General features: G+C 48.6%; 2 protein-coding genes across 4 annotated transcripts in view; both read left to right on the top strand.

The window, feature by feature from the left end:
* MSRA (methionine sulfoxide reductase A) overlaps positions 1–3751 on the top strand; it is a 237702-nt gene extending 233951 nt beyond the window's left edge. For all 3 annotated transcript variants that reach the window (XM_019293053.1, XM_010411390.3, XM_010411391.3), the window contains exon 6: positions 2917–3751. In XM_019293053.1, coding sequence (XP_019148598.1) covers positions 2917–3081 — 165 coding nt within the window. In that variant the 3' untranslated portion in view covers positions 3082–3751. The remainder of the gene's footprint in view (positions 1–2916) is intronic.
* An 87-nt stretch (positions 3752–3838) lies between these two features.
* Positions 3839–22917, top strand: PRSS55 (serine protease 55). The gene is made up of 5 exons (XM_010411389.4): positions 3839–5996; positions 6890–7079; positions 7938–8185; positions 11036–11169; positions 22067–22917. Exons 1-5 carry the CDS (start codon positions 5762–5764, stop codon positions 22352–22354), a joined length of 1095 nt encoding a protein of 364 aa, XP_010409691.3. The 5' UTR covers positions 3839–5761; the 3' UTR covers positions 22355–22917.
* The last annotated feature ends 4966 nt before the right edge of the window (positions 22918–27883 follow it).

Genomic DNA, 27883 nt, shown 5'->3' with positions numbered 1-27883 from the left:
AGTGTCCCAAGCTGGCCATGTCCTCTCTACCCTATGGAGCTGGGTGAGATTTGGGTTCTGGTTTGATTTGGCTCCCTGCTGGTGGGATTTTTGGGCTGGATTCTAATCATTTAAAGGATCTCTGAGATCTTGTAGTGACTTGGCAGTGCTGGGTTAACAATTGCAGTCGATGATCGTACAGGGCTTTGATCTCCCCTATGACAAAAGCCAGAGAAATCCTTTGAAGGAATAAATTCTCTTTGAATTGCAGTGGAATATTGGAGGGAAAAATGATTCAATGGTTCCTTAAAAATTTCCTGCACTGAGTTAAAGATCCCAAGGGTTAATTGCAGCATGGTAATGAGAGGTCCCGTCAGACGGCTCAGGAATTTTGAGACAGCAAGGACTAAAAATTCTTCTAGAACACGATTATCATCAAATTATATCAGCCTCAGTGGCAGGTAATCAATCCAGAGTGGGCTGATTTACACCTGCCAGAGCCAGCACATCCGGAACCTCTTCCAGTGATGTTTTTATCTTCACATCAACACTGTCAGTGCAAGGAAAATATTTTCCCCTTTTAAAATCCAAACATCCAAGGTGAGATTTGGCAGAGTGTCAGAGTGGGGTTCCCACTGCTCCTGACAACAAGACCAAAGTGCAATATAAGGACTCATCTTGGGTTCTGCTTTATTCAGGTTTTAATGGACTGGGAAGGGATAAATGATGTTTATGCCCTCTTGTGGTGCCTCGTCGAACGGAATGGATTTCCTGACTGACAAAATGAGGCCAGTGATGGAAAAGTCCCAGGTTAAAAATCTGTAACAAACACTGTTTTGCACAGTGGAAAGATGTCTCTCCCTCCAGCAGCATCCTCATGACTCAGGGAAGGGGGAGAGGCCAATTTTGCAGGCATTTGCAGCAGCAGGCAAATGAGTAATGCCCACGATGGCAGAGTTTGTGTCATCTTTTGGCAGGGAAGAACATTCCAAAGTCTTTTTTCTGTGCTGAGAAGGTTAGAAAGTGAAATAGTGCTTTGCAAAAGCAGCTGTGTTGACACCTCCTTGCGTTCAGTGCTGTTGATGTGTTGTGGTACAAATCTTTACATGTTTTATCTTCTTCACTCACGCGTCTGACGGGTGAATAACCTGATTGCCTTGGGACACAGCCTGTCCCAAAGATGGAAAAAGCTGCCTGGTGATTTTACATGGGGAAATAAGGCCGGATTCCTGTGAAATTTGGCTTGTGATCCCAATTCCTTGTGTGGGAACACAAGGAATTAATGAGTCAACACCTTCCTAAGCTGTGCTGAGAATTCCAGTGCAGGATTGGGAGCTCAGGGCTCTCCAGACAGGTTAATCATGGATTTTGTATCCATCTTATTACTTCATTCCTGACTGAAGACTGAACACAGCAGAATGTGTCCTCCAGACAGTGAAATTATGGGAATAAATCAGACTAATGCTCTCCAAAGCCAAGCAGCTGCTGTCAGGCTGTGGGCAGGGCTTGGCCGTGCTGAGGCAGGATCTGGGAAACCCTGGTGAGGGAAATGTGAAGACTTTTTGTCCCAAATAATCACCTGTTGTTTAAGTCCAGTATTTTCCTTACATGTCATTCTTGCCCTCTCCACAGCCATGTAGGAGATGAAAGAGGAAGGGAATGATTTCCTTTCCACTTCCAGGATGAGTCAACCCACAATACTGGGTTTAAATGAAGGTACTGGGTTTAACTGGGCTAGGCTTAGGAGGGACTCTCTAACAGGATGGAAAATATTGGAATGAGGATCTCCATCTCCAGAGATCTTCCATAACCAATGTTTTTTGGGATCAAGGCTGCTGTCATTCATTCTATCATGATGAAAGATGACTTAAAGCAGATTCATAGTGTTATGACTCCATCTGATGATTTGTCTTTATTTGGTTTATTTATTTGCTAGTGTGAAGAGGTAAGAAATATTTGTCTGGGAATCCTAAATGCTGACCCTTCAACCAATTCTATCTCCATCCAGTATTTACAAACATGCTTTGGAACAGGAGTCTGACATTCATTAAAGTGCTTATTAGGTTTTAGCATGGACTTCAGAGCACAAGTTATGTCCCCACTGAGAAGAGAATTGGCTCCAAAATGTTGGTGTTTACCAGTTTCCTTAGGAAAGGACAATGCAGGAGGGAAAATGTCACAGCAATTCATCTTGAAAAGAAATTCTCTCTGTCAGAAACCTCTCAGGAGTTTCAAATTCAGTTAGGGGGATATCAGAAGGCAATTAAAGTCTAATTTAAAATCCCCACCCACATTCCATCTTCTCTTCCTGCCAAGTGATTATTGCTCCTGGTCCACGTATTGGCAAATCTTTCCAAAATGAGCCATAATTTGCCTTAAAACTTAAAACTTTCTGGTCAAGATGGAACTTTTCTCTTTGAAGAATGAGTTTGTTGTGACTCTGTGGAAAAAAAATGCCCAAAATGCTTTGATTTCCCAAGGACATCCTTGGGGCTGAAATTTTACCCAGAAATTCTTCTTGGATGAGGACATTGAGGGTGGATTTTGAAGCTGAGGCGCCTTCCTGGGGAGGTTCCTGGACACTGCAGCTTCCCAGGGTGGATCCAAGTGTGCTCTCCCTTTGTTTTCCACTTTCATTGATGGCTCCACATCCCTGCCTGGGTTAATAAAGAGAATAAACGTATGGCCATGGGCAAATTAAACAAATGAGCCATTAAAAGGGGATAGTAAAAGGGGATGGTTCACTCCCTCTCCATGCCCACAATGTCTCCGAGCGAAACACCACAAGAGAAGGGATGAAAGGCTTTCAGGGATGAGCTGGGAATGTGGTCCAAGAGCTGAGAGATGCCTGCGCCTCCTTCAGGAAGGCATCCTAACATCATTCCCAGCAGGGAAGCCAGCAAAGCACTGATGGCTTTCCATGGTCTTTCCTGACAGGTGTTGACGGAGGGAGGCTTCGGCCCCATCACGACGGAGATCCGGGAGGCTCCCGAGTTTTATTACGCCGAGGAATATCACCAGCAGTACCTCAGCAAGAATCCCGGCGGATACTGCGGCCTGGGTGGGACGGGCGTCTCCTGCCCCGTCGGCATCAGGAAATAGCCTGTGCTTGCTCCACCACCTCCACTGCGTTGTAGGGAGCTTGGAAAAAGACCTGCAACCCCAGTGGATGGTCCCATAGCATCCATGGATAAAGATTTGGGAATCTGCTGGGGAGGCTTTCCGTAATGGGAACAGTTTCCTCTTTGTTGACATTAAAAGCTGAAGTAGAGGCAGGAATTTCTCCCATCACAGCTTCTTGCTCTGTGCAGCTCCCAGGGTTTCCTTGTCATCTGGAGAGGTGGAAAGAGATCCAAACTTCCAAAAGTTTGGCTCGAAATGCTGTTAGAAGGGTGAATTGGGAGGTGGTTGCACCCGTAGCTGTTTTGCATTTCCAATGACTCTGGACTTGTTGATTCTCTTGGGTTAATTAATTTCCTGGTGTCCCTAGAGCTTTGACTTCTGGAGATGTAGTTGGACTCTTAACCTGTCACAGTCCTGGAATTTGATGTCTTTGGGAATGATAAATTGATCAGATCAGTGATTCTCCTACCACAACTCCACTTTCACAGCATTTAGTACCACCTGTAGTGCCTATTTTCTGGAATTATTTTAGCCAGAAAAAATCAAAATTGTAATGTGATTCTTTTGGACAGTTCCAAGAAGTGAATAAACACAAAAAGAAATAAATTTTGTTTCCTGCTCTGCAATAAAGTACAGAACAAGAAAAGAACACGGTTCTCTGTGATGTGTTCCAAGAAGATATCTGGGTAGATGTAAAAAAAGTTATCAAGTATTATAAAACGCTGCTGTTTGCTAATTAAACACCAGGGCTTTTAAATCTGTATCATCAGGCTTGACAGTACAGAGGAGTAGAATTATCCCTATGATTAATTATTTGTATTTAATAACTTGGGGAGTCCCCACCAAGAGCAGACTGGTGGCAAACGTAACTTGGGGCAGTCCCCAGTGACTGTGAAGTCAAAACAGCAGGACGGCCAGAAAGAGAAAAAATCAATTTTGGATTTATTGGTGGGGTTCTCAGAGTGCAGATTCAAAGCTGCAGACAAAGGGTGTAGGGATGCACAGTTTATCCCATATGGAAATGGGATCCTATGGGTCTAGAGCTCAAGGAGTGAGGCAGTTTTGAGGGCCAGGTAATGGGACCCAGAGACACAAATCCACAGCACCTCCTTCTCCATGGCTTGGTTTGATGTTTCCTGCTCACCAGCTCAGATTTAAAGCTCAGAAAGGCCCAAACCAGCTCCCTGAACATCCCCATCCCTGTCCCTACCCAGCAGATCAGATCGTGCTCCAAGCCTGGGGAGAGACCAAAAATGTGCCCCACAAAGTCAGTGTTTGGGATTGTAAATCCAATGCTGCAGCCCTGCCCGCTGTTCCCAAAGATGGGCTGTAAGTCTGTGCCAGAAAAATCAGCTCCCCATCTTCCCTTGCTCTTCAGCTGATGCTGAGTTCATCCCAGTCTCAAAATCCAGTGGAAACTTGTCCTTTTGGCAGATTTACACCTGGGCCAGGCTTACAGGAGCTGCCTCAGGCAGGATTGCCCCGTTAGGCTCTTTCTGGAGATGTCCCAAAGCGTGCCTACACTGCACTCCAGATTTTTGTTGCTGTGGTAACTGATCCTGTCTTTAACCTGTCCAGCCATGGAGTTGTTCCAGTGCTCACTGCCAAGGAAACCAGCACTCGTGTCTCATTTCTTTGGCATGAGGTGACAGAGAAGCAAAGAAGAGAAGGAAATAAAGTTTTACCCTCATCCTATGCACTGTGAACCTCCACGAAATCCAGGCTCTGGTGGGATAACTCCTGATGTGCTCCAAGGCAAAGCATTTCAGATGCTGAATCATCTGGGGGCTCATAAAATGTGTCTTGGTTCCCTTCCTTTCCTCTCCCTCCCCTCCTACTCTGTGCTGTAGTTGTTTGAAACAAGCTGGAAAGTCTTTGGGAAAAGCTCTTATTGCAGATATGCCCAAGTCTGAGCCTGACTGAGTTTTTATTAAGTCCTGTCCTGATGGAAATGATGTGTTGGTCTAAAAATCAGCATAACGGGTCCATTGATGCTGCAATTGGCCCACACCAAAATATTTTGCCACCACTGAATTATTTACTGACACTTTTGGTTTGGTTTTGATTTTGATTTGATAGTTTTGATTTGGCATTTTTTGAAAATTTTCCTTTGACAGAGCTGCTGCTTTCTCCTACAAACACAGAATGCCAGGATGGTTTGGGCGGGAAGGGACCTTGAATATCATCTTATCCCACCCCCTGCCACAGGCAGGGACACCTTCCACCACCCCAGGTTGCTCCAAGCCCCATCCAGCCTGGCCTTGGACTCTTCCAGGGATGGGGCAACTCTCCTGGTCCTGTTTAAGTGCACACAAGTCAATACCCCAGGCATGGTGTAACTAGAGAGAAAAGTAACAGGAAATGAGAAAATTAACAGGAAATGCTGATAGGCTTCAGAGCTGAAGTTGAAAGCTGATGCAGGACCAGCTCCTGAGGCCCTCAAAGGTGGTTCAAGATCCAGCAAGGGCTACAGCACCCATCTCATGAAATCCACCCTTGCCATATCGTGTGAGGTTAGCCCAGGATGCAGACAGGAATTTCACTTCTGCCCCACCCCAACAGAGCTAAAGGAAATCACAAACCTTTTGGAGATCCCTGAGCTTTCCCTCAGTGAACCTTTTGCCTTAGGAAGGAGCATCCAACTGCTGCACCAACAGGAATGAGCGGGTGCTGTGATGTCACCCTGGGTTGTGTTGACATGGAATGCAGGCGATGTCCTGAGGTGTCTGCAGAGGCATTGCTGCTCCGAGAGCTGTGGAATACTGTCGGCCCAGGATGGATTGAGATGCTGCTCCTTACCCTCTCCTGTTTAGCTTGCCTGACCAGCAGTGTCCAGGCAGGTTTTGTTTCTCAGCATTCTCAGCTCAGAGGAGATGCAGGATATTCACACGTGGGTAAGTGAAACAGGCCTTGGCTTATTCCTTCTGCTGAGGGAATAAAGGTGTGGCCTGTGCCCCAGCCTGATGCATCTTCCAGTCCCTAAACAAGGATTTTAGCCCACCTGCCTATGGGAGATGGTTAATGGTCCCTCCCACCCCAAATGCATGGGCAGTGCTTGGGTGAGTTTAGGTTTGGGGAGGTGACAGGAATGTCAGGGGCTTTGGGAGAGATCAAATAACAGATCCAAGGAGGGCATTCTCACCCTTTACTCTGCTGAGACCCCACCTGCAGAGCTGCCTCCAGCTGTGGGGTCCAACATCAGGAGGACGTGGAGGCTGCTGGAGCAAATCCAGAGGAGGCCACGGAGCTGCTCCAAGGGCTGGAGCCCCTCTGCTCTGGAGCCAGGCTGGGAGAGCTGGGGGTGTTCACCTGGAGAAGAGAAAGCTCTAGAGAGAGCTCAGAGCCCCTTCCAGTGCCTAAAGGGGCTCCAGGAGAGCTGGAGATGGACTTGGGATAAGGCATGGAGGGACAGGACACAGGGAATGGCTTCCCAGTGCCAGAGGACAGGGATGGATGGGATATTGGGAAGGAATTGTTGGCTGTGAGGACGGTGAGGCCCTGGCCCAGGATGCCCAGAGAAGCTGTGGCTGCCCCTGGATCCCTGGAAGTGTCCAAGGCCAGGTTGGATGGGGTTTGGATCAGCCTGGTCTGGCGGAAGTTGGAGTTGGAATGGAGTTGGAAAAATTATCTTTAAATCCCTTCCAACCCCAAGCATTCTGTGATTCCGTGTTTCAGTGACTCTGTGGTTGTTTCTGTCTCAGGGCTCAGGGATGTCCTGCCCCTGCCGTTCAGCAGCACAGGCTGTGACACTGCTGAACGTGCCCAACATGTCCCTTTTTGTACCCAGGGTGTGGCCTCCGACCATCCTACGAGTCCTTCCAGAAGACTGGCAAGAGGATTGGCACAGGCACACACGTCAAGCCTGGGGAATTTCCATGGCACGTGAGCATCCAGAGCCACGGGAAGCACATCTGTGGAGGCACCATCATCAGTGCACTGTGGATTTTAACAGCGGCCCACTGCTTTGCAGAAGAGCTGTGAGTGCTCCAGGGGTGGGAGGGCAACCCAGGCACAGTGGGGGGATGACATTCCTCCTGGTGGGTGCAGGATGTGCATCTCCTCGGGGTCACGTGCCACATTTATGTGACTGAGCCCTGAAAACAGGGATTGTCTCCTTTGGGGAAAACAGGCCCATTTTTAAACACAGAAATGTGCAGAGATCTGCACAACGAGGAGAAGCAGAAGGGGAATACTTTGAGGGGTGGCCTGAGTAGCCTTGGATAAATGCCCCTGATGCTGTCCTGATGGCCCCAGGCATTTCTGGTGCATCTACACCTGTTGCAGTACCTTGTAAAAGATGATGTATTCCATTCTAGCTCATTCTATCCCCCAAATTACCTTTGCCTTCACACAGCAAAGACCTTCACCTCATGGAGACTCTGAATTTAAAACACTGAATTCTGGATAAATCGACTCCATGCAGTGCCCAGGGGCGGAGTCCAACCCTCTGTGAGCCCCCTCCAAACTGTGGCAGGTCCGAGAGCCGAGACTGCTCAGTGACAAATGACCTGTGGCAGCACAGCCTGGAGCAGCTGGCTGGGGACAGCAGGGTCTGAGCAGCCAGCCCAGGGCACAGAGATCCAAGAGATCCAGCCCATTCCATCTGTTTGGTAGGGAGTGGGTTATTTATAACCTGGCTGCTTTCACGTTCTACCTCTGCACCTCTCTGCCCTGGAAATCATCCTTGCCTAGGAGTGAGGGTAAATTTCAGGGGTATTTGTAGCTGAACTGCCTGAGCCATCACCCTGCCCTGCTCTGGGGGAAGAGAAACCAACCTTTATAACCCAAATCCTTCATGTTTGCTGTGTCTTCACTCCTTCTGTTCTGCTTTTAAGGCCAGCAGATCTGACGGTGGCAGTGGGGGGAGTTGACCTGAGCCGCCCACTGGAAGAGCACAACCCAGACAGCCTGATCCTGCACGAGGAATTCAACAGAACCAGCTTGCAAAATGACATTGCCCTCATCCTGCTCAGCAATCCCATAGAGTTCAGCAAGGAGAAAATTCCCATCTGCCTGCCCTTCATGTGTGACATGGACACGTGGCAGCACTGCTGGGCTGCTGGCTGGGAGAACACAAGTGCAGGTGAGGTGCTGGGGGAGATGCATTTGCTAATGGAAGATGGATTTTATCCACTTAAATTGGATATTGTCTCCCATGAGGGGTTTCCCAGACAAAGTTCCACTCCCCACCTCTCTGGTTAATGCATCCAGACCCCCCCCAGCCTCTGCACATCCACCAGTTCCCTGTTCAGGGCAAGAACCAGTTGCCCACAGACCCCCAGAGCAAAATCTGGGACCTATTTTGTCACCACCTCCAAAATTTGGACCTCTTTTTGGCACCCACATTAAGACAAGCTCCACCCTGGTGGGTAAATTAGCACAGAATCATGGAATTATTTGGGGGTTGGAAGGGACCTTAAAGCTCATCTCATTCCACCCCCCTGCCATGGGCAGGGACACCTTCCACTATCCCTGGTTGCTCAGAGCCCCATCCAGCCTGGCCTTGGACACTTCTCACCTTGTGGGATCCTTGTGGATAACTTCCAGCTTGGGATATGCTATGAATCACCCAGTTAGGCTGGGTCTAAGGTGGTCTGGACTAAGGGAAGTGAAGGTCTGGGGCTATCTTTGGCTTAATGCCTCCATGAGCTGGACTGACTTATTGGTTCTGGCCACTCCTTCCTTCACTCGCTTAGAGCTGCAGATTGCTGTTGCTAATTGCTCTCATTTAAGCCCTAATTAAAGCAGTTCCAGCACTGATGTGACCCAAAATGTCTGTCCTGAACCAATGTCACTAAATAGTCAATCAGTTGTTTCATTATTGGAAAGAATTAATCAGGACTGGGAGGACAGGGGAGGGCCTTGGAGCTTGAGTGCTCCTTCCCAGGATGCAGTAAGTGAATTTTCCATTTAACCCTTGCTATTCTGCTCCAAAGGGTTGCTGTTTTTTCCATGAAACTCTGCATTTGCCTTCTTAGGCTTCATTTTCCTCACACAACAGTAACACACAACCCTGTTATAGTTGTGAAACTCTCCCATTTCACCAAGGTAACGTGTTCCTAGAACAGAGTGGCCACTGCAGAGACCCTCTGCAGGATTTCTCTTGAGCTCCTCTGTGCAAAATCCGTGGAGCAGCTCCGGGGATTGGCTCTGTGCCACTGTGTGGTCTCAGCTGACACAGATTCTGCTTCCAAAAATTGGTGTCAACGTGCTCAGCCCGGGCACCCCCCACCCTCTGTCTGGGAGAGGCTTCAGGAAAAAACCAGCAGAAGCTGAGTGTGGCGAGAGGGGGGTGTGATGGTGTGAAATGGGCAAAGCTGAAAAATACAGGATCATAGAGCAGTTTGGGTTGGAAGGGACCTTAAAGCACATCCCATCCCACCCCCCTGCCATGGGCAGGGACACCTTCCACTAGCCCAGGTTGCTCCAAGCCCCATCCAACCTGGCCTTGGACACTTCCAGGGATCCAGGGGCAGCCACAGATTCTCTCCCTGGGCCAGGGCCTCACCACCCACAGAGCCAAGAATTCCTTCCCAATATCCCATCCACCCCTGCCCTCTGGCAGTGAGAAGCCATTCCCTGTGTCCTGTCCCTCCATGCCTTGTCCCAAGTCCCTGTCCAGCTCTCCTGGAGCCCCTTTAGGGCCTGGAAGGGGCTCTAAAGTCTTCCCAGAGCCTTCTCTTCTCCAGGTGAACACTCCCAGCTCTCCCAGCCTGGCTCCAGAGCAGAGGGCCCCCACCTCCCTGGAGATTCCTACACCAAAGAATTTTCATCTTTGGGCACTTCCGTCTTAGCTGGAAAAGGGACGTGACAACTTTTCATCATTAGATCTTGTCACTGAGTCCCAGTTTCCTGAAGGTTCTGGGAGGATTTAGCTCAGGGAAATACAGAAGAAGGGGTGAGTTTCAAATCATCTGGAGATCTCAGCCTTATCCTTCAGACTCAGGTTCACTTTAGAGAGAAACATGGGTGAGATCCGTGGGGTTTCCAAGTAGCCCAGCACATTTTCAGTCCTTTTGTCACTTGCGGGTGCCAGCTGTGATTTCTGTATTCCCACCCCAAGGGAAGAATAAAGCAGATATTTCCTTTGTGTGCTGCCATCCCGAGAGCCACTTCGTGAAGATACAGCTGGGTGAGGCATGGCCTTGCAGCCCTCCCCAGGGTAAACAATGTTTCCATTGGATATCAGGAAAAAAATTCTGCCCTGGAAGAGTTGTTGGGCATTGGAACAGCTATGCAGGGCAGTGTTGGAGTCCCCATCCCTGGAGGGATTTAAAAGTTGTGTGGATGTGGCATCTGGGGACATGGGTCAGAGGTGGCCTTGGCAGTGCTGGGGGAGTGGTTGGACTGGATGATCTTAAAGGTTGTTTCCAATGTAAATTATTCCATGATTCTGTAATTCTGAGATTAGAATTCTGGGGAAAGCTCAGTGGACTTCGACCTGCAGGGGCTTGCACAGGATCTCATGAAGAGCCCCTCAGGCTGAGTTCCCAAAAAATCACAAGTGGGAAACCCCAGGTGTGCAGTGCAGCTCATCTCAGGTCATCACTGAGACCACCAGCAGGATAATCCAGCCCTCTGGGAGTTTCCCAGCAGTCTGGCATCCCTGCAAGTGTTCCAGGCCAGGCTGGACAGGGCTTGGAGCAACCTGGGATAGTGGAAGGTGTCCCTGCCCATGGTGGGGGGGTGGAATGAGATGATCTTTAAGATCCCTTCCAAAACAAACCATTCTGGGATCCTGTGATAAACTCAGGAGCACAAACATAATTGCCAACACTTGGGGATCCCCTGTAAGCCCCTGTGACCCCAAGATCCTACAGTTCTGCCCAGAGACCCCATTGCCCTGAGATACTTTAGAAATCCAGCTGAGATCCTTCCCAAGGGAAGTCTCCAGCTGCTCTGCAGCTTTGTTGATCCTTCTCATTTGCCACAGCATCCCATGTGCTGCAGAAAACACAGATGAAGCTCATCAGCAGGGAGAAATGCCTGGAGCAGATCCCACACCTGGTGGGGAGCGTGATGTGTGCTGAGACGGAGCAAGTAGGAGGAGGAGGAGGAGGCTGCCAGGTAAAGGGACCAGCATTCCTGGTCTGCTTCATGGCCAGGTTACAGCTGGAAAGGAGGCAGGAATGGTTGTCCATGAGGTTCAAGGCAAAAGAATTGGGAGGGAGGTTTAATCTGGGGGTGTTTAATTTAAATATTAAAAACATTTCTCAGGTGAGGCCTTGGCTCTGACCCAAATATGCTTGGTTGTTCTGTGGGTGCCAGAACAAGTCACATCTTGTGGCAGTGGGTTGGTGACAGAGAATGAGGGACTTTACAAGCTAAATTATAAAGCATTTGAGCTGACACAAACACCCAAATGAGGCAAAACTCACTCCGAACTTGTGCCCTCAGAACACATTCCACCCCCAGGATCACTGTCCTGGTGTCAAATGAAGTCTGGATGCCAAAAACCACTTTGTCTTTCATAGCATCCAACTTCCAACCCCTCTCCTGAGAGCCTGCCAAGGACTGGGCTCTCCTGCAGCCTCTGGTTCCAGACTGAGATTTCCGTCCTCCACCGGGCAATGGTTTCCTTGGTTTGGGTTGGACAGGGCCTTAAATCTCATCCAGTTCCAACCCCCTGCCATGGGCAGGGACATCTTCCACTAGCCCAGGTTGCTCCAAGCCCCATCCAGCTGTATTTTAGATATATCCATGGGTTTGGAGGGGGCTGGGTGGGCAGATACATGGATGGACATCTCCATCCTGTAGGAATTACTCATTGAAGGAAATAAATCAGCACCCAGGACAGAGAGAGAGGCAGAGGGTACAAGAACTGTGGGCAGCCAAGGGATGTTTACTTTGCAAAATGATGTTTCAGAGCCTCTGCCTCTGAAATCATTCAAGGAAGGACTTTCACCTCCATTAAATTCAATCAAAAAGTCTTAAAAAGGAACCTGCTACAGGATAACATTAACAGGATTAAAGAATGCACTGCCCAGCCCAGCCTGAAGTTCTGTGGGTGAATGATGCTGGTGAAATAGCAGGAATGCTTGTTCCCAGCAAAATGAATGTCCTGGATTCAGAAAGCTGATGAAGAAGCTATTTTGATCCACAATAATGTCAGAGTCATCTGAGGAATGAAGCAGGAATGTGAGCTTTCCAAGCAGTGGAAGCACACGAGCTTTGCATGAGTGATAATGCTCAGAATCCAGCATCTCCCTGTTTGTAGTGGGATCTTGACCAGGCAGGAATGTCTTGTAAACTGGAATAAAGAGAACAGGACAAAACCAGAGCTGAGGGTAGAAGTGGTGCTTTTCAGGGATGAAAAAAGTGACAAGGCTTGTCACCAGATTTTGCTGATTTGCTGGCAGGGAAGTGTTTTGCTGCTGGATGGTTTTCTGGATTTCTGGGAAGTGCTGGTTAAAGCCATGGAGGTCACTTTTGGCCTCACTGGGCTGGGTTAGAAACCTGATGGCTTCTCCGTAGTGGGCTGCCTGGTCATGGCCTGGGACAGGACAGAGCTGAACCTGATGCTTCTTCTGCAGCAGGGACCACTGGGCAGAATCCCAGAATTATTTAGGTTGGAAAAGACCTCCAAGATCACTGAGTCAATCCTGTGACCAATCCCCACCTCGTCACCCTGCCCAGAGCACTGAGTGCCACGTCCAGGCCTTCCTTGGACACCTCCAGGGATGGGGACTCCAAACCTCCTTGGGCAGCCCCTGCCAGTGCCTGAACACTCTTGCTGTGAGCAAATTGTTCCAGATATCCAATCTGACGCTCCCCTGGCACAGCTTGAGGCTGTTTTCCCTCATCCTGTCCCTGTTCCCTGGGAACAGAGCCTGACCCCCCTGGCTGCCCCCTCCTGTCAGGGAGTTGTGCAGGGTTCCCCCTGAGCCTCCTTTTCTCCAGGCTGAGCCCCTTTCCCAGCTCCCTCAGCCACTCCTGGTGCTCCAGCTTCTTCTCCACCTCCATCCCCTTCCCTGGACACGCTCCAGCCCCTCAAGGTCCTTCTTGAAGCGAGGGCCCCAGAACTGGACAATTCATCTGCACTGTGGGCAGTGCAGGCTCTCAGGCTATGATTGTCTGTAAGGATTACAGGGTTTGTGTCAGAGGAGAGTGAGTCCAGATTTCAAAAGACCCAAATCCTTCCCATCCTCATCTCTGTCATGGAGACAGAGCAGCCCTGGGCATGGTGTTGGTCTGTGCCAACCAGCTGTCTCCTGGAGGACTTCCAGGCTCCAGCTCTTGCATGGATCAGGAGCCACCCACGAGTCACTGTGGAGAGGCCAGGAAGGATTAGAAGCTGGGCAAGGCAGGGATTCCTGGTCAGGGAACAAGCCCTGGAGATGCTGAGTTTGCTCCTGTAGCTGTGGCTCCAGGAACTCTGGACACAGAGGAGATAAAAGCCTGATGTTAACCTTTCCTGGGATTTGCTGAGGATCAGGATACGTGTTTTCATGTCCAAAGCCAGGCTAAGGCAGGCAAGTTGCTGGACTTGAGGTTGTAAATCCACATGATCCAGATCTGGATCCAAATCTGTGAGCTGTGATGGTGAGAACAACTTTTTACATGGGGAGACAGTGACAGGACAAAGGGGAATGGTTTTAATCCAGAAGAGAGATTTAGATGGGATATTAGGAAGGAGTTCTTCCCTGTGAGGGTGGTGAGGCCTTGGCACAGGTAAAGCTGTGGGTGCCCCATTCCTGGGAGTGTCCAAGGCCAGGTTGGACAGGGCTTGGGGCAACCTGGGATAGTGGAAGAAATTCCTCCTGATGCCCAACCTGAACCTCCCCTGGTGCAGCTTGAGGCCATTCTATGAACAGAAAGGCCATGAATAAAAAGGCTCAGACATTTCACCAGCTGCCTTCATACCAGACCAGCCTAATTTGTGGATAACTGACCATATTCCTCTAATAACTCAAGGAGATTGAATAGCAGAGCTCCCAAGTATTTGTACTTTTAAAAAAAAGAATCTATTCCCTTAAAAAGAAAAATCTATTCTATCCCAATTCCCTGGCAGTTCTGCAGACAAATATATGGATTGGCTGGGAATTAACACTACCAGGAGCCGTAATTGACTTATAGTTCTATTTAGTCATAAACATTAACATTAATGGATGTTCAGGGGGTACAAGTGCTAAAGAACAGACACTGGAGATGGCCTATGTATTATTTTTTTGTGTGCTACATTTCTTCCATGACCCCATGAACCACAACTGATGTCTCATTCCTTGCTTTCCTAAGCGTCTTTTGTTAGGCTCTGATGCAATGGTAACTTGAACAATAATTAGAGTATAAGGGGCTCACAAAGCAAATGCCTCCTTCAGTGCCTTCCCTGCCCAGGCAAAATTCAGTAAATGGCCCAATTATAGTTCTGAGGGGCTGTGGGGGGAACTCTGATGTGGTGATTAGGACAAAGTGTGTTCAGCTGGAGTCAGAGGTCATCTACAGTTCAGCAGCACATGAAGGGGGGCCAGGCCCTGCTCTGATTTCATGGGAAGGAATCGTTGTGTGACCCCCAAGAGCAGTGGGGTGGTTCCAGCTCAGGTGAGTCCCGGGCTGCAGGTATCCACTGCCTCCCACAGCCTGCAGCAGGAGTGGATTTTGGCCATAAATCACACCGTGGTTAGGGTACAAAAAGTACCTTAAAGCTCATCTGGTTCCAGTATTCTGCTATCCCAGGTTGCTCCAAGCCCCATCCAACCTGGCCTTGGACACTTCCAGGGATCCAGGGGCAGCCACAGCTTCTCTGGGCACCCTGGGCCAGGGCCTCCCCACCCTCACAGGCAAGAATGCCTTCCCAATATCCCATCCAACCTTGCTTTCTGTCAGGTTAAAGCCATTTCCCCTTGTCCCATCTCTGAAAATCCCCTTTACAGGGCTCTCACCCCACAGGGCTGGAGCAAAGGCAGCAGTTGTTATGCAAACCCGGATGGGGTTTTCCCAGCCATTTCATGAGTGTCTGTTTTATAACCATCAGCATCTACAGAACCATCTTTCCACCAACAGGGAGACAAAAGCCCTGGTGCTGGGAGTCACTGAGATGGTTTTAAGCATCTGTGTTAAAATGAGATCAAGCCCTGTGCGTGTGTTTATTGCTCCCTGTGAACTGAAATCAAGCTGAAGGGGTTAAGATCACAGGGAGACACCTGGCTCCAAGGCAGGACAGTTGCCTACATTTAATTCTCCATTAGATATCCCAGGATATCCCCTGGTATCCCACTGCTCCCACCTCAAACCACGCCCCAGTGACTGCAATGGGAGCCTGACACTTGCACTGGAAAAGCTCTGGCATTCTTTCACAAAGTCTTGAATCCTTTTGCTGGTCTTAACATGGCCCCAAAACTGCCAAGAAAGACTTGTGAAATAGAATTTTTTTAAGAAAAAGAGCCTGCCAATGAAAACTGTGTTTTTATAGGTAACTATCATGGATTCAAGGAGAAGAGCACAAACCAGGATAGTGTGGTCAGTCCCTGAAGAGAGGTGGAAAATGATGGTCTGGCTGCAGTCTGGAGGGATGGGGAGTATCCACAGGAGCTCTTGAGGTTTTAAGTTCTTCTGCCTATCAGTCAAAGGTTTCCTGGAAGCCAGGAGTCACAACTATCCCAATTTCAGTCCAAAGTTATTACAAACTGCACAAAAGTACTTTATTATTGTATTTTAATAATAGAATCACAGAACCACTGAGGCTGGAAAAGCCCTCTGAGATCATCGAGTCCAACCATTATCCCAGCACTTCCAAGGCCACCATTGACCCATGTCCCCAAGTGCCACATCCACCTGTTTTCTGAACATTCCAGGGATGGGGACTCGACCACTGCCCTGGACATCTTTGCCAGGCTGGACAACCCTTTCAGTGAAGACATTTTTCCTAATATTCAATCTAAACATCCCCTGGTGCAACCTGAGGCTGTTTCCTCTTATCCTACTGAACAGAGTGATCCGCTCCCCATCCTTGTCGTGGATTTCCCATCACTGAACTATCGCTACCACCATGAGGTGGTTTTTATTTCCCCCAGGGACAGATTGCTTTAAGCAGGAACGTGTCCTGGGAAGCCCCAGAACAAAGCAGTGGAGAGGTGTTTCTGCATTTGCAGTTCCTTCAGTTTTCTTCTGAAGGGTCCTTTGATGTGCAGCTCCAAGAATCAGAACACTTTTCCCGTGGCCTGTGATTTTACAGGGCTTTCATCACTTCATCGTTTTATGATGCGGGCGGACAAGTGAGCACATTCAGGCTCTGATGGCGTCATTCTTTAATATGGGAAAAATTAATTCCCCATGCAAGAACCTGGGATGATGATGAGGATGATGTTGGGTGTCTCTTCTGCTTTCTTCCTCTGGGTCGTAACTTCTGGTCCCTCAAACTGAAGCTGTTTGGGAGTCCAGCATGGCTTTGTGTGCCTGCTGGGAAACAGAACTCCTCTGGATCCAGCTGAACACAAAATCCCAGCTTGCCCTGGGAGTGGGGAGCGGCTGTGATGGCTCAGAGGAGCTGCTTCTCATTCAATGACAGCTTTGAGGGAAAGCTGTGACTCACAGGCACATCCAAATTCTTTGAAGGAGTTGCCAGGCATGTTGAAAAAGGTGGTCCAGCCATCAAACACATTCTGAGATTCCCAAAACTCTTGTAAGGAGATTCCTCACCAAAGGCTTCTGGAGAAACTGAGCTGTCATGAAGTGGAAGGGATTTGAACAGAGAAAGAACTTACAAGGAGAGTTGTGTTGGCATCCATGCAGGGAATTTTGATGTCCCAGGAGGGCAAATGCCAAGATGACCAAGTTGACCAATGCCACAGCATTCTTCAAAGTGGTCAAAGTGAAAGGTGGCTGTGCAGAGGTGCAGCAGGTCCCATTATACTGGAGGTTAAAACAGCAGCTGCAGCTCATTATTGATAAAGAAAAAGGAACAGATATATGGAGAAGCAATTCCAGCTGTACACTGGCCATAGTAGGCTCTAATTCAGCTATTACCATGTCAGAAGAACTGTGGGTAGCCCTTCAAAAACATCAGCTTGAGGCTCTGGGGAGGTCAAAAGGGCAACGAGAGCATTAGGAGTTATTAGGACAGGAATAGGTGGCAAAGCAAATGTGTTGTGCCAGAGCACTACTCCTGGGAGCTTCCCTGTGTGTGATTCCTGTCCACTCCATCTGAGAAAGGAGTGGCAATTTTAGAAAAGGAGGAAAGTAGAACAGGATGGATGAACAGGGACCTGGAAGAGCTCCCAGCAGCACAGGGAATAGCAGAGCAAGACTGTGATGCTTGTAGGAGAGATGTCTGATGGGGATGTGGCACATTTCCGACCTCATGGGCAGCACACAGAGGAGTCGAGAGCTGTCCTCGTGTCACCGCTGCTCCAAACACATGAAGGAGGGGTGTCAGACGGCCCTATCAGGCAGCAGATCCACAACAAAGAGAAGGAAGTGTTTTTTCATCCATCAGGTAATTAAACCATGGGAGTCGCTGACCAGGATGTTGTGGGTATTTATCCTCAGGGATAAATGGATTCAAAAAGCAATTAGGTAATTTCCTGGATGAAGATCTCTCTGAGGCCATTAACTGCTGGGATGTAAATACAACTCTGCAAATACTTGTCCTGTTCCTCGTTCTCCTCCCCTGAGCACTTGCTGCAGATGACAGGCAGAGACAGGAGCCTGGGCCACATGGGCTCGGCCAGAGGCTACTGAACTGTCTGTGCCACCACGGTCACTAATGGCCCCTGCTGACATCACAGTGGGTGGATTTGGGCTGTCTCCTCCCATTTTCTAGCCAGGGGATGGATGGACAGAGGAGCTGAAGGTTCTCGAAGGGTTTGTGTGAGAGGAGTCCAGGTTCCCTGTGTTACCTGGTGCATTTCTGATACCTGCACATTAACGTGGCCACAGCCTCCTTCCTCCCACTTTAAAGACAGCTGGAAACAACCAGGCAAATGATGTTTGCCAAAGCCTTTGCCTCCAGCAGCCAGGACAGCTCTGATGGGCGCTGTTGTTATTCCCAGTGTTGTTATTCCCGTGCTGATTGTCTCCAATTTGCACAGAACTCACCAACGTGAAAATGCAACCAGCAATGACTTGCAGGGATTTTGCATCCATCTAATGAGGATCAGATGAGTTGTTCTCCCACCCCCAGAGCTTCTCCCACCTCGGAAGATTTATGTGGATAAACGTGTTTGTTCTGATCAATGACTGTGCTGCAGACACGAATACAAATGAAAAAGAGAGATTACACTTTTGATCCAAAGCCCACTAAAGGCAGCAGAAAGGATCCTGGTGTTCACAAAAAAAACCCCCAAAAAACCACGGTTTTGGCCGCAGTGAAAAAGATGAAATTTTTGGTCAGCTTCAGTGAACAAAGCACCTTGTTAGGCAGTGACAGATTTTATACAACCCACAGCTATTTATCAGTGAATGTATCATTGCTTTCACCTCTCCTAATGGGAGGATTAACACGTTTAAGGCAGGAATTCAGCACCAGATCTGATTTGTTGCACTTGCTTTTCACTCATCTTCGAGATGACAAGAAACATGAAACAGAAGCAAAGCTGCTATTTTTAGGTGATTTTCGTCTATCCAGAAAGTTGGCACTTAGAGGGAAAAGCAGGAGCAGGTGTCTGGTGTGTGCTGCTGACCAGGAGAGTTTCAGCACCAGGATACAGGAGCCTGAAAAAGCAGCATTTAATAATTCTTCGATCCTCAGAGTCGTTAACCTGAGCGGTCATTAAATTAGCGTTTCTGGAAGCATCACAGAGCTGAGATAATTGTCCCAGCACTCAAAAACTCTCTCCTCCCACACCCTCTCTTACACAAGGATGGAAAACCTTGGGCCTGCCTTCCTGAGAGCTTAAGGTGGATACAGGGGTATTCAAAAGTGTCCAAGGACTGAGTTTATTTTCTCCATCTTTAGCCCTATAAAAACCAGGCTCCCAATTCATCTGGGCTGCTGCTGTAATTATGTGAGCAAGATTATCACACGGAGAGGATGACTTGGCCCATTTTGTGCTAAAATCTTCATGTTAAATAGCTGAAATTAAGAGAAATGGCGTGTGAGAAGTAGCACCCAGGAAGCAGAGCAGCTCAGCCCATGTGGAAAGGGATCTGAAGGAGGATTTGGGATTATGGATTATGGAAATTGATTTGCCGCTGCTGCCTGGGCTGTCAGAACATTCCTGAGCTCCCTCTCTGCCCAAAAGTTTTAAATCACTGATCCCCCAAGCCCTGCGGAAACATCCCCCTTTCCCCACCAACCAGGCAGGGAACCAAATGGACGTGGTTAAAGAGGAAAACAGGGGAAGAGCAGATGTGATTTGAGAGGGAAACTGGGTGAGGCAGAGTTCAAATAGGGATCGCTGGCTCTGCCGCGGCCTCATGCGAATCACATCCCTCGCCAGCCGCGGCTTTCCCAGCCAGGAAACGCGGCAAGACAATTCCCCAGGGGACAGTCACAGGGCACCAGGAATTCACTGGTGTTCCGATACCCCAGGAAGGAAGATCCTTTACGAGTGTGAACAGCCTCCAAATTGGAGGCTGAAACCCATCTGTGCAGGGGCTCGGCCGGTGCTGAAAATCTCCTTTTCCTGCTGGGAAAAAGCCGGCGCGGAGCATCCCGGGCTCCCACTCTCCAGACTCCGCTCGTCATCCCCGTGTGGGAGGCTCCCAGCGCCTTCCTCTCGCCGCTAGGATAATGCGTTCGGCCCGTTCCTGCCCCGAGGGGATCCGCAGTGAAATCCCCGGTAATCGAATCGTGCGTGGATGCTCATTCATCCCCACAGGATGCCACCGCCAAGGACGTCCCCAACGCGCGGCTCCAAGGTCGCTGCAAGGGCACCTCTGTGGTTTTCACGGGAGTTCTTGGCTGAAATGGGGTGGGGAAATGTCTTTAGATGCTGAGGCTGAAGAGGGTCCAGCAGCACTGCTTGAGGTGCAAGGACGTGGCTACAGTAACAACAAACTGTTGATTTTATGTTTGGACTCAACAGTCTGAAAGATCTTTTCCAGCCTGAATGAGTTTATAAGCCTCTGATCTTTGTTGGTCCCTTCCAGCTCAGGATATTCTGTGATTCTATGAACATTTCCTCTGCATTTATCTTAATTTTTGCCTCCTGACTGAATACTGAACTGAAAAAAAAAAGGAAAAAAAAGTATAAGAATATTAATGACCAGAGCCCTCCAGCTACTGGAGTGGGAATTCAGCCATAAACTTCAGCGAGTGCTGATGAGCTGCACAGGGAACTTCAGCCTCTTCCTTGCTCATTAATTAATGTGTGTTAGCTCAGGGTAGCTGCTGGCAGAAGGGGTTTCATCTGTTAATGACAAAGATGTTTCCCAAAGTAGTGTGCAAACAGGGAAGGACAACATTTCCCAGTGAAGTTTGCTGTCTTGGGAAGTGGATTTGTGTTGAATTTGTTTACCACGAGTGCTGGAGAAAGGGTGGAAAAAAAGATTCAAACCCACTGTGGAAGGAAATTTATTTATAGCAGGGGCTGCACAGCACTGAAGATGTCCTGGAATCTCAGACTGGTTTGGCTTGGAAGGATCTAAAAAATCCTTTAGTTCCACCCCCTGCCATGGGCAGGGACACCTCCCACTAGCCCAGGTTGCTCCAAACCCCATCCGACCTGGCCTTGGACACTGCCAGGGATCCAGGGACGGCCACAGCTTCTCTGGGCACCCTGTGCCAGGGCATCACCACCGTCACAGCCAGGAATTCCTTCCCAATATCCCATCCATCCTTGCCCTCTGGCAGTGGGAAGCCATTCCCTGTGTCCTGTCCCTCCATCCCTTGTCCCAAGTCCCTCTCCAGCTCTCCTGGAGGCCCTTTAGGCCCTGGAAGGGGCTCTGAGGTCTCCCTGGATCCTTCTCCAGGTGAACACCCCCAGCTCTCCCAGTCTTCCCTCAGAAAAGTGCTGCACCTGCCTTGGGTAGATTTTGTGCCGCTCTCTCTTCTCCCTGGGTTTGTGTCCAGAGATTCCAGAGCTGGATGTGTATGGATACAAAAATGCTGCTAGCAAGGATTTTCTTGCTATTTTCTAAGTCTGTGGGAGACTTTTCTCTCTCACAGAAGTGGTAGCAGAGTTATGTAAACAACCAAACACCTGCAGCCTTGAAAAGTCTTGTTTATAGTACAGTAGAAAAATATTTTGACAATGGATGTTTTAAGATTTTGGCCAATCACCCCCAAGGGGTGGCTGATCCTTTGTCCAATTAGACTGAAGAAAAAAGTCTATAAAAGAGTTTGTAAAATAATTAAATAAATCAACCTTGCTGCACAATTCCTGCCTGCTGGATCTTCTCTCCTCCTCCTCCCTATGGCTGTGGGACATGGTGATATGCCCTAGGGCCTAGGCCTGTGGTAATAGATGTGCTCTTGGTGTTGCAGCTACAGCAGCCAACAGGAGAAAATTCCTCTTTTTGAGGTGGCTACATTTGAAGCCTTGCCCATGCTGGGTGAGTGGTGGTTTTCCTTGCAGAGGTGGGAAAGTTTTCAAGCAAGTGGCTGTGGCTTCAAGAAGGATTTGTCAGGATTATTTTTCGTCTCCTGCCCAGTTTCTGGCTGCCAGCCCCCAAAATTCACAGTGGCAGGTACCCAGCACCTCCACGCAGCAGCTTTGCAGAGAAGACAAGGACTGAGTGAGCAGTCACAGCAAATGTTCCGTTTCTCTCTGGGATGTTGTCTCTTGCTGACAGGTCTCAGGTATCCTCCTGGGGCCATGGGAGCATGTGGAAAAGGCTGGGAATGACAGGGCAGTGCACTGAGCCAGAGCTTGGGACTGATCTCCTCCTCCTGGCTTCTGTATCTCTTTATTCTGCAGGATCTCAGGGCTGAGCTGTGAAATTTTGAATGCAAATTCCCTTTTTTTCTCCCCAAATCCTCACGGACCTGAGACAGAGATTGATTTTCCCACTCAGCCTGTGGGAAGCAAATGCTCTGAGGGACCTGAGGTTTGACCCAGCTGTAACATTCCTCCTTCTGCCGCAGGTGGACGGCGGGGGACCTCTGGTCTGCAGCTACTGGGACACCATGAAGTGGTTCCAGGTCGGCATCGTCAGTGGAGGAAATCCAAACCACAGGATTTTAACATCTGTTTACAGCTACCAGGGCTGGATCGAGAAGGAAACAGCCATAAGAGGAAAACCTTTCTTCACCGAGGGTGTGGACAGTGGATCACATCTCAGGGTTGCTCGTTCCAGGGCTGGGACACGGATGGTGTTTCTGGAGTATTGTCTCCTTTTATTCATCTCTTTAATAGCAATTAAATTACCCTGAGAGAAGATTTTTGAAAATAAAAGTCAGAACTTCCACGTTATGCTTCCTTCTGAGGCCAACCTGCTCCATGTCACTGATGTGGACACAGGCACCAACAGGAGATGTCACCATGAGACAGGGAGTGAGGCAGAGGCCGGAGAAATGAAATGAAGGAGGCAGGACTTGGGCAAGAGGGGCCATAATCCTCTGGAGAACACGGATTTTCCACACTGCTGGGTCACGCAGGACTCGGTTGTTTGCTAAGCTCAGATGCAAAGCAGAGATGTGGCATCGGAAGGTGCTGATCCCCTTGGAAAGCTGAAACCCAGGGGGAGATGCTAATTTGCTCATTATCATTAGTTGTTGTAGGATAACTCTCGGTTAGTGCATCTTACAGCTAATTATTAGCTGGACTAATTTATTTTAGGCTAATATTAACTAATTTTATTTTTACTAAGAGCACCTTCAGAGAGCTCAGCCCCTGCTCAGGTGCTGTCAAACCTCTGGGACAGAACCACTGAGGCCCTGGAAGAGGTTTCCCAGAGAAGCTGTGGCTGCCCCATCCCTGGAAGTGTCCAAGCACAGGCTGGACGGGGCTTGGATCAACCTGGGATAGTGGAAGGTGTCCCTGGCCACGGCAGGGGGTTGGGACTGGGTGATCTTTAAGGTCCCTTCCAACCCAAATCATTTTAGGATTCTGTGAAATGTTTTGGAGCTATCCAGAAAATGCTGCTTATGGAAACCCCTCAGTCTAATAATTAATCAAAATTAATCCTGTGCAAGTCAATGGTAAAGCAAAAGCAAAGAGATTTTTTCCCCTCTGTTAGAGGTGTTTTTTCCTGCATTGCTGAGAGCTCCACATCCCAGCCCGAGCTGGGACTGAGCTGTTCCTTCATCCTAATACATGGTCCTTTATTGCTCTCCAGCATTCCAAATGTGTTCTGCTTTTCACAAGGAGGTTTTAGCTTTTCTTGGAGGTGATGGGGAAGGAGAGAGGCAGCAAAGTCCCCTTCATGTCCCACCTTTGCATAAAAGCACCTGCAATTTGCAGCAGTGATAAAACCCAGTGAATGTGCAATGGGACAGAACCTCACAAATTGGTTTTAATTACCTTGATATTTTCTGGCTAGCTGGCAGAGAAGCCTTGTAAATGAGAATTAATTCATCTACCTTAAGCTAATGCAAACCCATCTTGGCATAAAAGTCAGCCTTTATTTTCTGTGTTATCTGAGCAGAAAATAATGCTTAATTATTATTAGTTCTGAGTAATGCTTATGAAAATTGCTCCACATTAATTTCACATGGCTGACTGGCTAATGGATGCATAAGGGTCTTGTAACCCTTTGCAAAAAGACTAATAAGAGCTAAAAACAACGGGAATATATTACTTTAACAGCTATTAGTAGCAGACAGTGTCTGCTGGCATTAATACCTATATTTATTTTCCTTTCTATTAATAATATATCAACAGATTCTGGAAGCCGTGGACATCAGGAAATATTTCCTAATGTTGCAATCTCTTCAGCTGCAGAATTGTTTCCCCCAGAGGAAATGAGAGAAGTCCTCCTGCTTAAATTATTTTAATGTAGGGGCTGTATAAAGCACTTTTGTCTCCAGCACATGGCGAAAAAGCCTGGGCTTACAGGGGCCTGCAAAACGACCCAGTAGGTCTTTTCCATCAGAAGCATTTGCAAATTGATCATGGCCTGTGCTAAATGAAGGAAGGGCGCTTCTGCTCTGGGTTTTGATTCATCCTGCTCTTGATTTATTCAATGGATTTGGGGAGAAGTTTGTGCTTGGTGCCTCAGTTTCCCTGCTTGTAAGTTGAGAGCATGAAAGGGGCTCACTTTGCTGTGTGGAAGCATCACTTCTACAAGTTCAGAGCACCAAAGAAATAAACAGGAAAAACCTTTTCCTCCTTATTTAAAACATCATAAAACTCAGCAAAGTGAATGCGTCTCGCCTACTACATCCACTGTTCAATAATTAGGGTGAGAAAGGACACGTTTGTTTAACATTTCTAGGCTGCAGTTAGGTCTGATGAAAACATCTTGGTGCTGTGTTTTTTTCTGAGGGTATTTGTGTTTTCAGGGAGCAATTCTGATTGTGGATTTGATGAGAATATGTTGGAGTCTCTCAAAATCAAAAGGCAGCAGTTCAATGGGACGCATCCATTTTTGAAGCTTTATAACGTTGGTGTAAATGTTTATTATGTTGTTGTATTCTGTATTTATTGAATCCCAAAATGGTTTGGGTTGGAAGGGATCTTAAGATCACCTAATTCCACCCCCTGCCATGGGCAGGGACACCTTCCACCATCCCAGGTTGCTCCAAGCCCCATCCAACCTGGCCTTGGACGCTTCCAGGGATCCAGGGGCAGCCACAGCTTCTCTTGTGGGTTTAGAACATCAAAGTGAAACATTTCCAGACTCAACGTTTATGCTTCAGTCTGTAGTTGGCAAAAGTTCACCTTTTGTCTTAATTTACGGCTCATTTCTTATTGCCCCTCCCTTCTTTCCAGAGACAGATTTTGTTTACAGCACTGCACCTTTAGCAGCAAATAAACAGGATATGGAAATGCTCAGAGACCTGGGAAAACATCTGTAAGAGGATTCAGGGGAAAAAAAAATAGGAGGATATGAGTACTCAAGCAGAGAAAAGAGGTGGTCAGGAGCTGCTTGCACGTTTTGCTGAGGAGATAAGAAGAAAAGCTCCCGTGAGCACTGAAGGCAGCAATTTAAAAGCCAATACATCAAAGTAATTTTGGCTTAGTTCTGCAGAGATTAAGGGCTTTGTATATCCACGTGTTTCCCTGTCTGCCCAATCCCAGCCAGCATTTGCACGCCAGCTGGAGCAGGGAGCTGGAAGAGTTGAAGATGATGATGTTTGTGCAAATTTGGCAGCAAGAGCTGGTTGAGAGGTGGGGAGGGCTCCAAGCACAGGTGTGTGGCTCCACCTCAGAGGAGGAAGGTGGGAAGAGCAGCAATCCATGGTCACAGGTAGCTGCTGCTGGAGAAATCCAACCTTTACTCTTTCTCCTGGTGGAAGGTCTCCCTGCTGATGGGATGAGCTTTAATGTCCCTTCCAACCCCAAATATCCCATGATTCTGTGATTCAAGGAGATGATCCCAGACCTGTCACCCAGCTCCTTCTCAGTACATGTCACCTGGGGGATCTGAAGACAAAGGCCAGGCTGGATGGGGCTTGGAGCAACCTGGGCTAATAGAAGGTGTTCCTGCCCCTGGCAGGGTGTGAGGTGGGGTAAGTTTTAAGGTCCCTTCCAACCCAATTCACTCTCTGTGTCCATGATTCTTATTCCTCTTTGCTTGCACACACAGCTTTGCACACACAGCTTATTAAACTGCCTTTCTTGCCCTGTAGGATTTTTGCCTTTACACTGGACCCTGCATTTCCATTTTCCTGGTATTTTAAATCCCATACTCATGCACCTCCAAGGACTTATTTAAAAACGACCTCTGCAGGTTGGTCCTTACATAAACTTGAGGTGACTGTTTTATTTTCCTTGCAAACAGCACACAGAGGTTGTGATTTCGTGTCTCCCATAACCTAAATGGTACCAAGGCCTTTTTTCCACCTCCAAAACCACCTAGCCCTGTCCTGCCTGACCCGTATGGTCACATCCTCTGCATCTGGGTGGCTGATCAAAACTGGCTGATCCAAACTGCTTCCTGGCAAAGGGTCCTGGCCTGTGTTTGGGTTGGTTTCAGCCATCTCTGCTCTGTGTAGGTGGGAAAATCCTGTACCCACTCAGCCCTGTTTGATTTCCCAGCACAGAGCTCCCTCCTCCAAACCCCGCTTCTTTCCCAGCTCTTCTGCCAATGATTCCTGCTCTACAGCCATCCCGAACATCCTCCTACAGCCTGGCAGGCTCGCTGGAGTCACAAAGCCATTATTGAGATCCTTCAATGGCTTTAAAAGATGCATTTTGGTGTTCTGTTTCCCCCACTGTGTTTCGGGGCACTCTGAGTCACCGCTGAAAAGGGTTTGGACCAACCCGCTGCCAGTCGATTTGGGAAGGGGCTGCATCCCAAACTTCTCAATGCCACCCACACCCCTGCTCGGCTGCCAGGATTTCAAAGCAATCCACTGCACAATTACAGGCTAAAAACACAAAAAAGGGAAGGGAACGGTGCCATCCCACTGTGATCTCATGGAGAAAGGCAGATCTGTTTCGTGATAAAGGTAAATCGGTTTCTGCTTTGCTGCATAATGAGCCTCCGATGATTTCAGCAGGAGAAATCCCAATTAGAAACGGGTGGAAGAGGGGCATTCCCATCTTGGGAACACGTTGGAAAGGCTGAGGATTTTTCCTGTTGCGCTTTGTGGTTAAACTGAAGCTTTTGCATTTTGAGAAAAGCATCCTGAAATATCCAGACACGATCCAAGCAGAACCCCAGCTATCCTACCTCTTCCTGTCACCTGCTACAGTCTGGTGAGAGGAACATCCCCTTCCAACCCAGGTATGATCCAGGGCACAAGTCCATGGGCTGGTGGGAGTCACTGTGGGAGCTGCTCTGCATCTTGTAAATGACTGTTTGCAAGAATAAAGGGGCAAGAGACAGAATCAAAGAATCACAGAATAATTTAGGTTGGAAAAGACCTCCAAGACCATCGAGTCCATCCTGTGACTGATTCCCACCTTGTCACCAGCCCAGAGCACTGAGTGTCACCTCCAGTCATTCCTTGGACACCTCCAGGGATGGGGACTCCAAACCTCCTTGGGCAGCCCCTTCCAGTGCCCGACCACCCTTTCCATGAAGAAATTCCTCCTGATGTCCAACCTGACCCTCCTCTGGCACAGTTTGAGGCCGTTTCCTCTTATCCTGTCCCTGTTCCCTGGGAGCAGAGCCCGACCCCCCCGGCTGCCCCCTCCTGTCAGGGAGTTGTGCAGAGCCACAAGGTCCCCCCTGAGCCTCCTTTTCTCCAGGCTGAGCCACTTTCCCAGCTCCCTCAGCCGCTCCTGGGGCTCCAGCCCCTTCCCAGCTCCGCTCCCTTCCCTGGACATGCTCCAGCCCCTCAATGTCCTTCTTGGAGTGAGGGGGGGTGTAGATATTTCTAATACAATTTTTGAAGAATTCTGACAAATCCCAAAGTAAATGCAGGAGTGAAGGGGAAGCAAAGGCACCTCCTGGTCCAACCTGATCCAGAGCCCAGACAGGGTTGTAGGAATCCCAGATGTGCCACTTGTAGGTGCACTCTGTCAACAAACAGTGGTACCAACAATGGTGGCAACCTCACAAGGCCAAGTGGCCATCTCCAGGCTTTTAAAAGTTCTCCCTTCCTCATATGGGTGCCCTCAATTCAACTGACTCTTGGAAAATCCTGGATCAGGGTTGGTGTCCTACAATGTTAAACCTGAGGATTTCATCAGCTGAGTCTGACTCCAGGCTAGGGATGCTCCCATGGCTCAGCTACCAGGAAAAGATTGTTTTATCCTTATCATCTCTTATAATTTTCCCCTGGACATTTCCCATTTACAAAGTCTGGAGACAAAACTGGGCCAAACAGCCCCACTGTGGATCTGACTCT

Source organism: Corvus cornix, chromosome 3, assembly GCF_000738735.6.
Source record: "Corvus cornix cornix isolate S_Up_H32 chromosome 3, ASM73873v5, whole genome shotgun sequence".
Lineage (NCBI taxonomy): Eukaryota > Metazoa > Chordata > Aves > Passeriformes > Corvidae > Corvus > Corvus cornix.
Note: the sequence above shows the minus strand (reverse complement) of the source record. Positions and strands in the feature narration are given on the sequence as shown.

Coding starts and splice junctions, on each gene's coding strand:
- PRSS55 (XM_010411389.4), top strand. CDS start 5,762: ATGAGCGGGTGCTGTGATGTCACCCTGGGTTGTGTTGACATGGAATGC. Junction 5,997..6,889: donor TGCAGGATATTCACACGTGG/GTAAGTGAAACA, acceptor TTTTGTACCCAG/GGTGTGGCCTCCGACCATCC. Junction 8,186..11,035: donor CTGGGAGAACACAAGTGCAG/GTGAGGTGCTGG, acceptor CATTTGCCACAG/CATCCCATGTGCTGCAGAAA.